The sequence below is a fragment of the Oncorhynchus mykiss genome, chromosome 5 (genome assembly GCF_013265735.2).
Source record: "Oncorhynchus mykiss isolate Arlee chromosome 5, USDA_OmykA_1.1, whole genome shotgun sequence".
NCBI classification, from domain to species: Eukaryota; Metazoa; Chordata; class Actinopteri; order Salmoniformes; family Salmonidae; genus Oncorhynchus; species Oncorhynchus mykiss.
Genome location: NC_048569.1, coordinates 1,907,123 through 1,922,215, shown reverse-complemented (window position 1 = coordinate 1,922,215; position 15,093 = coordinate 1,907,123). Strand labels below are relative to the sequence as shown.

The 15,093-nt window shown below is 44.0% G+C and overlaps 1 protein-coding gene across 1 annotated transcript; it reads left to right on the top strand.

Moving 5' to 3' along the window:
- Positions 1 to 11,868: 11,868 nt before the first annotated feature.
- On the top strand, positions 11,869 to 13,267 carry LOC110523086 (claudin-23). The gene has a single exon (XM_021601501.2). The coding sequence runs from the start codon at positions 11,985 to 11,987 to the stop codon at positions 12,783 to 12,785; it is 801 nt and encodes a 266-aa protein (XP_021457176.2). The 5' UTR covers positions 11,869 to 11,984; the 3' UTR covers positions 12,786 to 13,267.
- The last annotated feature ends 1,826 nt before the right edge of the window (positions 13,268 to 15,093 follow it).

The following is a 15,093-nucleotide window of genomic DNA, read 5'->3' as shown; positions in this document are numbered from 1 at the left end:
ACCAGACACGTCACCTCCTCCTCTATTACCAGACAGCTACCTCCTCCTCTATTACCAGACACGCCACCTCCTCCTCTATTACCAGACAGCTACCTCCTCCTCTATTACCAGACAGCTACCTCCTCCTCTATTACCAGACAGCTACCTCCTCCTCTATTACCAGACACGCCACCTCCTCCTCTATTACCAGACACGCCACCTCCTCCTCTATTACCAGACACGACACCTCCTCCTCTATTACCTGACACGCCACCTCCTCCTCTATTACCAGGCACGACACCTCCTCCTCTATTACCAGACACGCCACCTCCTCCTCTATTACAAGACACGCCACCTCCTCCTCTATTACCAGACAGCCACCACCTCCTCTATTACCAGACACGCCACCTCCTCCTCTATTACCAGACACGCCACCTCCTCCTCTATTACCAGACAGCCACCTCCTCCTCTATTACCAGACAGGTACCTCCTCCTCTATTACCAGACACGCCACCTCCTCCTCTATTACCAGACACGCCACCTCCTCTATTACCAGACACGCCACCTCCTCCTCTATGACCAGACACGCCATCTCCTCTATTACCAGGCACGACAGCTACTCCTCTATTACCAGACACGCCACCTCCTCCTCTATTACCAGACACGCCACCTCCTCCTCTATTACCAGACACGCCACCTCCTCCTCTATTACCAGACACGCCTCCTTCTCTATTACCAGACACGCCACCTCCTCCTCTATTACCAGACAGCTACCTCCTCCTCTATTACCAGACAGGCCACCTCCTCCTCTATTACCAGACATGCCTCCTCCTCTATTACCAGACACACCACCACCTCCTCTATTACCAGACACGCCACCTCCTCCTCTATTACCAGACACGCCACCTCCTCCTCTATTACCAGACAGCTACCTCCTCCTCTATTACCAGACACGACACCTCCTACTCTATTACCAGACACGACACCTCCTCCTCTATTACCAGACACGCCACCTCCTCTATTACCAGACACACCATCTCCTCTATTACCAGGCACGCCACCTCCTCTTCTATTACCAGACAGCTACCTCCTCCTCTATTACCAGACACGTCACCTCCTCCTCTGTTACCAGACAGCTACCTCCTGCTCTATTACCAGACACGCCACCTCCTCCTCTACTACCAGACACGACACCTCCTCCTCTATTACCAGACACGCCACCTCCTCCTCTATTACCAGACACGCCACCTCCTCCTCTATTACCAGACACTCCACCTCCTCCTCTATTACCAGACACGCCACCTCCTCCTCTATTACCAGACACGACACCTCCTCCTCTATTACCAGACAGCCACCCACTCCTCTATTACCAGACAGCTACCTCCTCCTCGATTACCAGACACGCCACCTCCTCCTCTATTACCAGACACGCCTCCTCCTCTATTACCAGGCACGACAGCTCCTCCTCTATTACCAGACACGCCACCTCCTCCTCTATTACCAGACACGCCACCTCCTCCTCTATTACCAGACAGCTACCTCCTCCTCTATTACCAGACACGACACCTCCTCCTCTATTACCAGACACGACACCTCCTCCTCTATCACCAGACACGACACCTCCTCCTCTATTACCATACACGCCACCTCCTCCTCTACTACCAGACACGACACCTCCTCCTCTATTACCAGACACGACACCTCCTCCTCTATTACCAGACACGCCACCTCCTCCTCTATTACCAGACACGCCACCTCCTCCTCTATTACCAAAGCAAATCCAGCAAACTTGACAACTGTGGGATTCATCGGCGTCAACACGGGCCAGTATCCCTGTGGAACGCTTTCGACACCATGCCCCAACTCAAAATTAGGAAGGTGTTTTTAGTGTTTTCTACACTCAAGATGGTGGCTAGCATGTATTTCTTTGATCAGTGTTTGTAGCTGAAAAGCGGATGTGTGGATTTGTGTCTCCTTTTACCTTTGTTTCATCTGGCTGTGAAAGGGAAAGGGGGTTACCTAGTCAGTTGTACAACTGAATGCATTCAAATGAGCGGTGCGGAGGGGCTGCCATATTTGACATCCACGTCTTCGGCGCCCAGGGAATAGGGGGTTAACTGCCTTACTCAGGGGCAGAAAGACAGATTTTTACCTTGTCAGCTCGGGGAGTCGATCCAGCAACCTTTCGGTTACTGGCCCGACGTTCTAACCACTAGGCTACCTGTTGCCCCAACACATTTGACAATAGGGCAAAATAGCACACAGCGTTTTTAAGGAGACATACAAAACAGGTCTACTGACCCTTCTGAGCTGTACTTTGACATACCTGGGCACCCTACTCTGCACTGGGGCCTGCACTGGGTCATTATCTGATCAAACATCTGCTACTGCTGCTTTCATCATTCCACATTATGCTTTGGGTCTTTTTGGACTACTTGGTTTATCCTACTTTGATTAACTCTTTTGAACTCTCTCGCGGCCCGGTGTAGAGCTTTCCTCCCTCCTGGCTATCCACCGGCCTGTTCTGGAAACTACATCCCTTCCAAGGTGCTTCTCTCCTGGCTATCATACTGGTAACACGGCCTCCGTTGCTGTTTTGATGGGCCCCAGCATTTAATCACATTCAGTAAGTCACCACTCTCTCCTTGCTGTTGTTATGCTGGCGAGTTGTGTGCCTTGGTTGTGTGTTATTGTGGGTCTGGCTGGTTTCTAGTCTGTGGTTGGGTTCTGGCTTGCTGCCTACAACTGTGGTAATCCTAGAAACTGTGTGATTCAATCTAACCAACTGTCACACTTTGACATTAAGCTAATTCCTTACCAAACTACTTTATATGTGTGGATTTTAAGAGACTTTTTCCCAAATGGCATTTACCACTTTCAGCCACCCGGGGAATCTGACTTTTTCCAGATTGGCAGCTACCACCATGCCAAGAGTGTGCAAAGCTGTCATCAAGGCAAAGGGTGGCTAATTTGAAGAATCTAAAATACATTTTTATTTATTTAACAATTTTTTGGTTACTACATGATTCCATATGTGTTATTTCATAGTTTTGATGTCTTCACTATTATTGTACAATGTAGAAAATAGTAAAAATAAAGAAAAAGCCTTGAATGAGTAAAAATACTGAGTATACCCACACACTGAACAAAAATATGCAACCACCTTAACCCTAACCATCACAATAACCTTAAATTAAAAAAAAAAATACTCAGCAATCTACACACAATACCCCATAATGACAAAGTGAAAGTCTATATAAGGTCACATAGTTGACAGTGCATGTCAGAGCAAAAACCAAGTAATGAGGTCGAAGGAATTGTCCATGGAGCAAGTCTGGGTCCAAAAGACTTGTTAACAGCTCCTACCCCAAGCCACAGACTCCTGAACAGATAATCAAATGGCTACCCGGACTATTTCCCCAGCCCACAATATTACGCTGCTGCTACTCTTTATTATCCATGCATAGTCACTTTACCTCTGCCTACAGTACATGTACATATTACCTCGACTAACCGGTGCCCCCGCACATTGACTCTGTACCGGTACCCCCTCCATATAACCTCGCTACTGTTCTTTTATTGTTCCTCCTTAATTATTTGTTATTTTTCAATTTTTCATATTTATTTTTGTAACTTATTTACTTCAATTTATTTGAGTAAATACTTTAACAATTATTTTCTTAAAACTGTATTGTTGGTTAAGGGCTTGTAAGTAAGCATGGTAAAACCTGTTACATTCGGTGCATGTGACAAATAATATTTGATTAGATTGTATTGAAGCACAGCTCTGGGGAAGGGTCCCATGTCCAGAAATCCTTATTCCGCATCTCCTCTTTGGGCTGCTCCTGCCTGTTGACACGCTGCTTGGTCCGTTTGTGGTGGGTGATTCTGTAACGGCTTTCTTCTATCTCCTCCTCGGACGAGGAGGTGTAGCACGGATCGGACCAAAATGCAGCGTGTAGATTGCGATCCATGTTTAATGAACGAACGTAAAACACGAAGCAATAACAAACACTACAAAACAAAGAACTTAACGAAAACCGAAACAGTCTATACTTGTGTAAACTAACACTGAGACAGGAACAACGACACATAGGACAATCACCCACGACAAACTCAAAGAATATGGCTGCCTAAATATGGTTCCCAATCAGAGACAACGATAAACACCTGCCTCTGATTGAGAACCACTCCAGACAGCCATAGACTTTGCTAGATCACCCCACTAGCTACAATCCCGATACATACACACCAAAACCCCAAGACAAAACACACCACAATACAAAAACCCCATGCCACACCCTGGCCTGACCCAATACATGAAGATAAACACAAAATACTTCGACCAGGGTGTGACAAATAATTTTTCCATTAATTGTTAAGACAGATTACTTCACTTAAAATTTACTGTATCACAATTCCAGTGGGTCAGAAGTTTACATACACTAAGTTGACTGTGCCTTAAAACAGTTTGGAAAAATTCCAGAAAATTATATAATGGCTTTAGAAGCTTCTGATAGGCTAATTGACATCAATTGAATCAAAATAAATCAGACAAGACCTCCCCAAAAAAATATAGACCTCCACAAGTCTAATTCATCCTTGGGAGCAATTTCCAAACGCCTGAAGGTACCATGTTCATCTGTACAAAAAATAATATGCCAGTATAAACACCATGGGACCACGCAGCCGTCATTCCGCTCAGGATGGAGATGCGTTCTGTCTCCTAGAGACGAATGTACGTTGGTGCGAAAAGTGCAAATCAATCCCAGAACAACAGCAAAGAACCTTGTGAAGATGCTGGAGGAAATGGGTACAAAAGTATCTATATCCACAGTAAAACGAGTCCTACATCAACATAACCTGAAAGGCTGCTCAGCAAGGAAGAAGCCACAGCTCCAAAACTGCCATGAAAAAGCCAGACTATGGTTTGCCACTGCACATGGTGACAAATATAGTACTTTTGGAGAAATGTCCTCTGGTCTGATGAAACAAAAATATAACTTTTTGGCCATAATGACCATCGTTTTGTTTGGAGGAAAAAGGTGGAGGCTTGCAAGCCGGAGAGCACCATCCCAACCGTGAAGCACGGGGGTGGTAGCATCATGTTCAGGAGGGACTGGTGCACTTCACAAAATAGATCACATCATGAGGAAAGAAATTATGTGGAAATATTGAAGCAACATCTCAAGACATCAGTCAGGAAGTTAAAGCTTTGTCGCAAATGTGTCTTCCGAATGGACAATGACCTCAAGCATACTTCCAAAGTTGTGGCAAAATGGCTTAAGGACAACAAAGTCAAGGTATTGGAGTGGCCATCACATAGCACTTTTTCAGCAGAACTGAAAAAGTGTGTGCGAACAAAAGACGGCCTACAAACCTAACCTGAGTTACACCAGCTCTGTCAGGAGAAATGGGCCAAATTTCACCCAATTTATTGTGGGAAGCTTGTGGAAGGCTACCCAAAACATTTGACCCAAGTTAAACAATTTAAAGGCAATGCTACCAAATTCTAATTGAGTGAATGTAAACCTTCTGGGAATGTGATGAAAGAAATACAATATGAAATTAATAGTTATCTTTTATTCTGACATTTAACATTGTTAAAATAAAGTGATGATACTAACTGACCTAAGACAGGGATTTTTTTTATGTCATTGTGGTATTGTGTGTGATGAGGAGGGAAAAAAACAATTTAATCAATTTTAGAATAAATCTATAAGGGGGAAAAAAGTCAAGGGGTCTGAATACTTTCCGAAGGCACTGTATAGACAGATCAAATCAATGATGACGCAGATAATAGGACAAATAATAATAGTCAATTAACAGGACACTCCAGTGAGAAAGTAAGAAATGAATGAGGACAATAATGAAACATTTAGAAAAACACAGGTAGCAATGGCTGCCCCTATGGGTGTTAGGAAGCTGCCATATTTTGCAGTTAATATGGCACAAAGGTGTTTTTCTCCCAGCAGATATAGGATTTTCTACTTTTCTGTTATGGTTTCAAAATGTTTGCATTTGTTGTCAATTTTGGGAAAGAAAATTGCTTGAGTCTGTATAGTTCTCGCACTTTAGGAGAAAATGCAGCCCCTTCTCGACCTGTCCTCCAGGACACCTACAACACCCGATGTCACAGGATGGCCATAAAGATCATCAAGGACAACAACCACCCGAGCCACTGCCTGTTCACCCCGCTATCATCCAGAAGGCGAGGTCAGTACAGGTGCATCAAAGCTGGGACCGAGAGACTTCTATTTCAAGGCCATCAGACTGTTAAACAGTCATCACTAACATTGAGTGGCTGCTGCCAACATACTGACTCAACTCCAGCCACTTTAATAATAGAAATTGATGTAAAAAATGTATCACTAGTCACTTTATACAATGCCACTTAATATAATGTTTACATACCCTACATTACTCATCTCATACTGTACTCGATACCATCTACTGCATCTTGCCTATGCCGTTCTGTACCATCACTCATTCACATATCTTTAAATATACTTTAACCCTTTACACTTGTGTGTATAAGGAAGTTGTGGAATTGTTAGTTAGATTACTCGTTGGATATTACGGCATTGTCGGAACTAGAAGCACAAGCATTTCGCTACACTCGCATTAACATCTGCTAACCGTGTGTATGTGACAAATAAAATTTGATTTGTCTCTGAGGGCAGTGTTCTCTCTGGGCCTCTACCTGTCTCTGAGGGCAGAGTGTCCCCTCTAGGCCTCGACCTGTCTCTGAGGGCAGAGTGTTCTCTCTGGGCAACCAGGTTTGCCTGTGACGTTCAGTCTACAGTATATAGCCACACTGTGCTCACTAAGTCTGTACCTTGTCAGTGTTTTCCTCAGTTCTATATCAGTCACAGTGGTCAGATAGTCTGTGTTACGCACGCCTCTATGAAGAGGGAACGCAACACCCTGCTATAACTAAACTCTCTGTGAAGTGAAAAAGGTATGGACTGTAGGTGCGAGTAAGAATGACAGACAGAATGTGGTACCGTTTTACAAGGACTTTATTCCTGTACACGGTAATATGGGGAAAAGGGGTTGGACGGAACCAAAGCAAAGAAAGTAAATCTCAAAGCCCCCCCCTCTCCTATCTTACCTGCCTACCCACTACTTACCTAATTTAGCACCACCTGGTGCCCTAACCAAAATACAGGGAGTGGTCCGCCCAGGTCTTACCTAGTGTGCCTAGACAGTGAATATACTACGGGTATATGTATGCCCGCGGGCCTCTTGCCTAAGCACTCCCAAGGTGCCTTCCCCTTCCCCCCTGGGAACAAATGAAACAGAATATTACACAATTTTACAAACAAACTAAGAAACAGAGGACATCAACTAAGCTCTACCTGAGCAACAAACTCACAGAACATACCCACTCTCAGCAATGAACTCCCAGCAAAATCAACCTCTAGCAAAAACTCTCTATCACAAACAATCGCTCAGCAATGACCTCAGCAATGACCTCAGCAATGACCTCAGCAATGACCTCAGCAATGACCTCAGCAAAATCTCTCTAGCAAAATCTCTCTAGCAAAATCTCTCTAGCAAAATCTCTCTAGCAAAATCTCTCTAGCAAAATCTCTCTAGCAAAATCTCTCTCTCCTGAACAGAACACTGGCTTTTATATAGCTTCAGAATGAATGTATAATTGGAGACAGCTGTGTCTTGACGAGGGGGCGTGGTCAGCTCTCCAATTAGCCCTGGAGTCGACCAATCAGCTGCTTGAGGGATTTCAGGAAGCCATTTCCTGAAATAAACACATGCAAATACACAAACTACAACACATAAACTGGGGAACGTAACAGTCTGCCACCATGTACTGTCTGTTTAGAGCCAAATAGCATTGAAGTTTACTTGGATTTGTTGTGGTGTCTTTCCAATATGTGATATTTTTTTTCTTTTTGCTTTGTGATTTGTTTGGGACAAATTTTCTGTGTGCTGAGGTTTTGTTGGGTTGGTAGGGGTTAGTGAACTGAGCTTCAGAACCAGCTGGCTGAGGGGATTACTATTTATTTTTATGGTCACCTCCTGGCAATTGAGGGCTTTGTGATGGTATGAGTGGGAGTCAGTTGTTTTTAAATTATTGTACAATTTGGTTACTTTTTGGGGGGTATTAATCAGAAGAGGGCCTAATTCTGCTCTGCATGCGTTGTTTGGACTTTTTCTCTGAAGAGGCTCTTACAGAATTTTCCTCTTTGTAGTTTTTATAGTATTTCCAGGATTTGACATTGTGTTGTTGGCGACTTCTTCTGTGGGTTTTAATGACGGACTGCAACCCAAAAAGGTGTATTGCCGCCACTAACTGAAAAGGTTGAAACCATAATGGGCAATTCCACATGCAGGGTTTCACTTGGGTTTCTGTCCCATTTGTCAAATTCTTGCTTTGTAATTGGATCCAACCCTTCAAATCAATCAAATGTACTTATAAAGCCCTTTTTACATCAGCCAATGTCACAAAGTGCTATACAAAAACACAGCCTAAAACCCCAAAAAGCAAGCAATGCAGTGGCTAGGAAACCCCCCTAGAAAGGCAGGAAGCTAGGAAGAAACCTAGAGAGGAACCAGGTTCTGATGGGGTGGCCAGTCCTCTTCTGGCTGTGCTGGGTGGGGATTATAACAGAACATGGCCAAGATGTTCAACAGTTTTTGGAAGACCAGCTTCAAATACTACTAATAATCACAGTGGTTGTAGAGGGTGTAACAGGTCAACACCTCAGGAGTAAATGTCAGTTGGCATTCATAGCCAAACATTAAGAGTTCGAGACAGCAGGTGCGGTAGAGAGAGAGTCGAAAACAGCAGGTCCGGGACAAGGTAGCATGTCCGGTGAACAGGTCAGGGTTCCATAGCCGCAGGCAAACTGGAGCAGCAGTATGACCAGGTAGACTGGGGACATCAAGGAGTTATCAGGCCAGGTAGTCCTGAGGCATGATCCCAGGGATCAGGTCCTCTGGGAGGGGAGGGATAGGTGGACTGGGGACATCAAGGAGTCATCAGGCCAGGTAGTCCTGAGGCATGATCCCAGGGCTCAGGTCCTCTGGGAGGGGAGGGATAGGTGGACTGGGGACATCAAGGAGTTATCAGGCCAGGTAGTCCTGAGGCATGATCCCAGGGCTCAGGTCCTCTGGGAGGGGAGGGATAGGTGGACTGGGGACAACAAGGAGTCATCAGGCCAGGTAGTCCTGAGGCGTGGAGCCAGGGCTCAGGTCCTCCGGGAGAGATAGAGAGAATTAGAGGGAGCATACTTCAATTCACACAGGACACCGGATAAGACAGGAGAAGTACTCCAGATATAACAGTCTGACCCTAGCCTCCCGACACAAACTAGTGCAGCATAAATACTGTGCAGCATAAATACTGGAGGCCGAGACAGGAGGGGTCGGGAGACACCTTGAACCATGTACGACGATACCCCCAGACAGTGCCAACCACGCAGGATTTAACCCCATCCACTTTTCCAAAGCACAGACCCTGACCCTACTACCCTGAGACAAGGCAGAGTATAGCTCACCCTTCACTGCCATATAGTGCTCTATTGATTAGAATATTTTGAACCAGATCCTAATTGGTACAATATGTTTAATTTAATAGATAGTTAAATGGCAGAGAAAGCCCTCCTTGGTTTGTCTTTCAGTTCATTCACAGCCAGGTTGGAATTCCCTGTGTAGCTCTTGTTTAGTCCCTATGTGTCTGTGTATTCTATATGAGTGGAGCCCAGTAAAAAGTACAGTTGGGTTAGGGGTTAGGGTTTACATACACCTTAGCCAAATACATTTGAACTTAGTTTTTCACAATTCCTGACATTTAATCCTAGTAAAAAATCCTTGTCTTAGGTCAGATAGATTCACCACTTTATTTTAAGAACGTGATGTCAGAATAATAGTAGAGAGAATTATTTATTTCAGCTTTTATTTCTTTCATCACATTCCCAGAAGGTCAGATGTTTACAGACACTCAATTAGTATTTGGTAGCATTGCCTTTAAATTGTTTAACTTGGGTCAAATGTTTCGAACTGTAGTCTGTTTTTTTTTTACGGCGGTTTTGGAGCAGTGGCTTCTTCCTTGCTCAGTGGCCTTTCAGGTTATGTCAATATAGGACTCGTTTTACTGTGGATATAGATACTTTTGTACTGGTTTCCTCCAGCATCTTTACAAGGCCCTTTGATATTATTCTGGGATTTATTTGCACATTTCGCACCAAAGTACGTACCAAAGTAAGTCGCCTTCCTGAGCAGTATGATGGCCATGGTGTTTATACTTGCATACTATTGTTTGTACAGATGAACGTGGTACCTTCAGGCATTTGGAAATTGCTCCCAAGGATGAACCAGACTTGTGGGGGTCTATAATTGTTTTTCTGAGGTCTTGGCTGATTTCTTTTGATTTTCCCATGATGTCAAGCAAAGAGACACTGAGTTTGAAGGTAGGCTTTGAAATACATCCACAGGTACACCTCCAATTGACTCAAATGATGTCAATTAGCCTATCAGAAGCTTCTAAAGCCATAGCATCATTTTCTGGAAAGGCACAGTCAACTTAGTGTATGTAAACTTCTGACCCACTGGAATTGTGATACAGTGAATTATAAGTGAAATAATCTGTCTGTAAAAAATTACTGGAAAGATTACTTGTGTTATGCAGAAAGTAGATGTCCTAACCGACTTGCCAAAACTACAGTTCGTTAACAAGAAATTTGTGGAGTGGTTGAAAAACTAGTTTTAATGACTCCAACCTAAGTGTATGTAAACTTCTGACTTCAACTGTAGATTGGTTTCTCTGACATCTGGACCTTTTATGGAATATTATAATGTTAGTCTTTTTGAGATTGACTGTCCGGGCCCAGGTTTGACAGACTGCAGACAAACTACTTGTTCCCTCTTCTGTGGGGGCAGCAGTACCAGGTCATCTGACTGCAGGAGACATTGGATTTCTGTGTCATTAAGAGTGAGATCGGGAGCTGTTGACTGCTCATGTTTTTTGGACAATTAATTTAGCTCATTTCATTCACAAAGTTCAGGTATGGAAAGCTCTTAGAGACTCATTTAGAAAGTAATCCCAGGTGAATGTAACATGTTTTGACTCATACAAATGTTAGAATTTTTCTTCCACTTTGACATTCATATGCATATTCATGTAGACTGTTGACAAAAAAGGGCAATTAGATCCATTTGAATCACACTTTTTAACAAGAAAATGTGGGGGAATAAGTAAAGGGGTGTGACTACTTTCTGAAGGCACTGTGTGAGAGACCAGCCCACCCTATTAAAAGAAAGATGGCCCAGCCCAATCTGCCCATGCAGACAGGTATACTATGCTGTATGAAATACTAATAAAGTTAAACATTTTTAGAGTGTAGGACCAAACGTTTAATTATCCCTGCATCAATTGACTGTTTCATCGTCATCACCACCACCATGACAGGCCAGTTCCTGTAGAGCCACATTCCAGAACATTCTCAGTTGAGGAAGTCATCTGGTGACCACATTCCTAGTCAGGCTGTTAGCTTCGAGGAAGCCATAACATAAAACCTATTGATATTACTCACAGTCAGTTAAATGCATCATCGTGATTGGTTCCTTTCTTATTAGGCTAAACTGCCAATATGTTATAACATAAGGAGATTGACACGAAAATGAAAAGGCGGGAAATATATATTTGTTTAATATAATGTGCGTGTATTTTCAAATATCATTAACTAGGATGATATAGCATACATATAGCATACTGAAGCCCAACATTTAGATACAAATATGAAATGAGAGTCGTATAATAGCCTATATCAAATTGGACGAGATTAGAAGCTGTCTAAAGCAGATGCAACAGGTGCTCTTTCAAAGTGAAACCACACCCAATTTATTATCACCGTACCACCTCCCCAGTTTCAGTCGGACAAGTTTTTAAGACAACACTCCAGACTGTCAACTTTAGTTTACTTAGACTGACTAGTGCTGCTGTATCACCTTAACAAGTTAGTAACAGCAGTCCAGAAGCCATGCCGAGCCACGCGGAGCAGTGGATCCGCACTTCGATGCGCACCCCGGGCATTTTTATCTTCGGAATGGTCCTTGCCCCTTGCGGCTGGATCCTAAACCTCACAGCGACAGTGGCTCCCAACTGGAGAACCATCAACACTATCGCCTTACTGCCGGTTGATACGTTCCTACAACAAGGCATCTGGGACATATGCAAGACGTCCAGCTCGTCCCAAGTAAACCAATGTAACCAAAAGGACGAGGCGTACTTCAACAACCAGATTATAGCGGTCGCCCAGGGCTTGATGGTAGCGTCTCTGATATTGACTCTGATTGGGCTGGCCACGGCAACCCCCGGGGTAAGGTGCTGGAAAGACCGCCCGAACTGGACAGTAGCCGGGCTGGGGGGAATGCTCATCTTTCTGTCTGGAGTCTTGACGATCATCCCTATTGCATGGTACACTCACATCTTCAAGGACATCGCCGCATCCAGCACCGACATTCGCGTTGGCTACTGTATTATTTTGGGATACATCGGGGGCATCTTCGAGCTACTGGGCGGCTTGGTCATGTTCATTGGGATATGTCGTTGCTGTGGCGGTAAGAACCGCGGAGAGACGCGAATCTCGGAGACCACAGCACACTTCAGAAACACCAAACCCCCACCGCGCCGCATCGAGGTGCCGAGCATAGCCCGAACCCGGAGTAGCGCTAGCAGCGTCCCCTACTCTAAAGACTCCATGGAAGACGAGGCGGACTTCCCCCGGGCAAAGAGCACCTCGTACGGAGGAAGACGACCCGCTTATGACGTTGATCTGTGAGGACATTATGGTGAAGTGGGCCAGTTGCCATTGATAGGTGTGACATGTATACTATAGCACTACACAGTAACATTACATATCTACCAATAAAATGACATTTACCTCTACATGTAGGCATGTCGTTTTAACCATAAAACTAGACCTAATCTTGTTGTTTGGGTGAATATGATAGAAATATAAATTATTTCACACTTTTGGGAATATGCCTATGATGTGGCCTATGGCATGTTTGTATTTGAAGATGTAACATTATTTACAAATTACAATGCCAGCGCCAAAGAACATGGAATGCAGTGCCTTCGGGAAGTATTCAGACCCCTTGACTTTTTCTACATTTTGTTAGGTTACAACCTTATAACATTTATAAAATTGTTTTTTTTTCCCATCAATCTACACACACTACCCTGTAATGGCAATGCAAAAACAGGCTTTTAGAAATGTTTGCTAATTTATAAAAAATAAATACTACATTTACATAAGTATTCAGACCCTTGACTCAGTTCTTTGTTTAAGCACCTTTGGCAGTAATTACAGCCTCGAGTCTTGGGTATAATGCTATAAGCTTGGTACACCTGTATTTGGGGAGTTTATCCCATTTTTCTCTGCAGATCCTCAAGTTCTGTCAGGTTGGATGGGGAGCGTCTCTGCACATCTATTTCCAGGTCTCTCCAGAGATGTTCCATCGGGTTCAAGTCCGAGCTCTGGCTGGGCCACTCAAGGACATCCAGAGACTTGTCCCGAAGCCACTCCTACGTTGTCTTGCCTGTGTGCTTAGGGTCGTTGTCCTGTTGGAAGTGAACCTTTGCCACAGTCTGAGGTCCTGAGTGCTCTGAAGCAGGTTTTCATCAAGGATCTCTGTACTTTGCTCCGCTCATTTTTCCCTCAATCCTGACTAGTCTCCCAGTCCCTGCCGCTGATAACATCCCCACAGCATGATGCTGCCACCACCATGCTTTACCGTAGGGATGGTGCCAGGTTTCCTCCCAACGTGACGCTTGGCATTCAGGCTAAAGATTTGAATCTTGGTTTCATCAGACCAGAGAATCTTGTTTCTCATGGTCAGAGTCCTTTAGGTGCCTTTTGGCAAACTCCAACTGGGCTGTCATGTGCCTTTTACTGAGGAGTGGCTTCCGTCCGGCCCCTCAACCATAAAGGCCTGATTGGTGGCGTGCTGCAGAGATGATTGTCCTTCTGGAAGGTTCTCCCATCTCCACAGAGAAACTCCAGAGCTCTGTCTGTGACCATCAGACTCTGGCCACCACCCTGACAAAGGCCCTTCTCCCCCGATTGCTCAGCTGGGCAACAAGTTCTAGGAAGAGTGTTGGTAGTTCCAAACATATTCCATTTAAGAATGAGGCCACTGTTCTTGGGGACCTTCAATGCTGCAGAAATGTTTTGGTACCCTTCCCCAAATCTGTGCCTCAACACAATCCTGACTCGGAGCTCAACGGACAATTTCTTCGACCTAATGGCTTGGTTTTTTGCTCTGACATGCACTGTCAATTGTGACAGGTGTGTGCCTTTCCAAATCATGTCCAATCAATTTAATTGACCACAGGTGGACTCCAATCAAGTTTTAGCCATTGACTGGCTGCTGCCAACATACTGACTCATCTCTAGCCACTTTAATAATGACAAATTTATGTAATAAATACATCACTAGCCACTTTAAACAATGCCACTTTATATAATGTTTACATACCCTACATTACTCATCTCATATGTATATACTGTCTACTGCATCTTGCCTATGCTGCACGGCCATCGCTCATTCATTTATTTTTATGTACATATTCTTATTCATTCCTTTACTTGTGTGATAAGGTAGTTGTGAAATTGCTAGGTTAGATTACTTGTTAGATATTACTGCATAGTCGGAACTAGAAGCACAAGCATTTCGCTACACTCGCATTAATATCTGCTAACCATGTGTATGTGACAAATAAAATTTGATTGAGAAACATTTAAAAGATTATCAATGGAAACAGGATGCACCTGAGCTCAATTTCAAGTCTCACAGAAAAGGGTCTGAATACAAGAACAATTCTAAGAACCTGTTTTCGCCTTGTGATTATGGTGATTATGGTGTATATAATGTGTTAGGTCAAGGGGTCTGAATACTATATACACACACACTTAAATATTGGATGGGTCAGGATCTGTGTGCTCAAATCAGTCGACTTAACTGTCTAAATGCACTTTACATTCTATTCCAGGAGGACAGGCTGCTCAGACTCCATGTTACTAACCTAAATGGAAAACATTTTATTAAGGGCTGTTTAGCCTACAAGTTATCCTACTGCTAGGC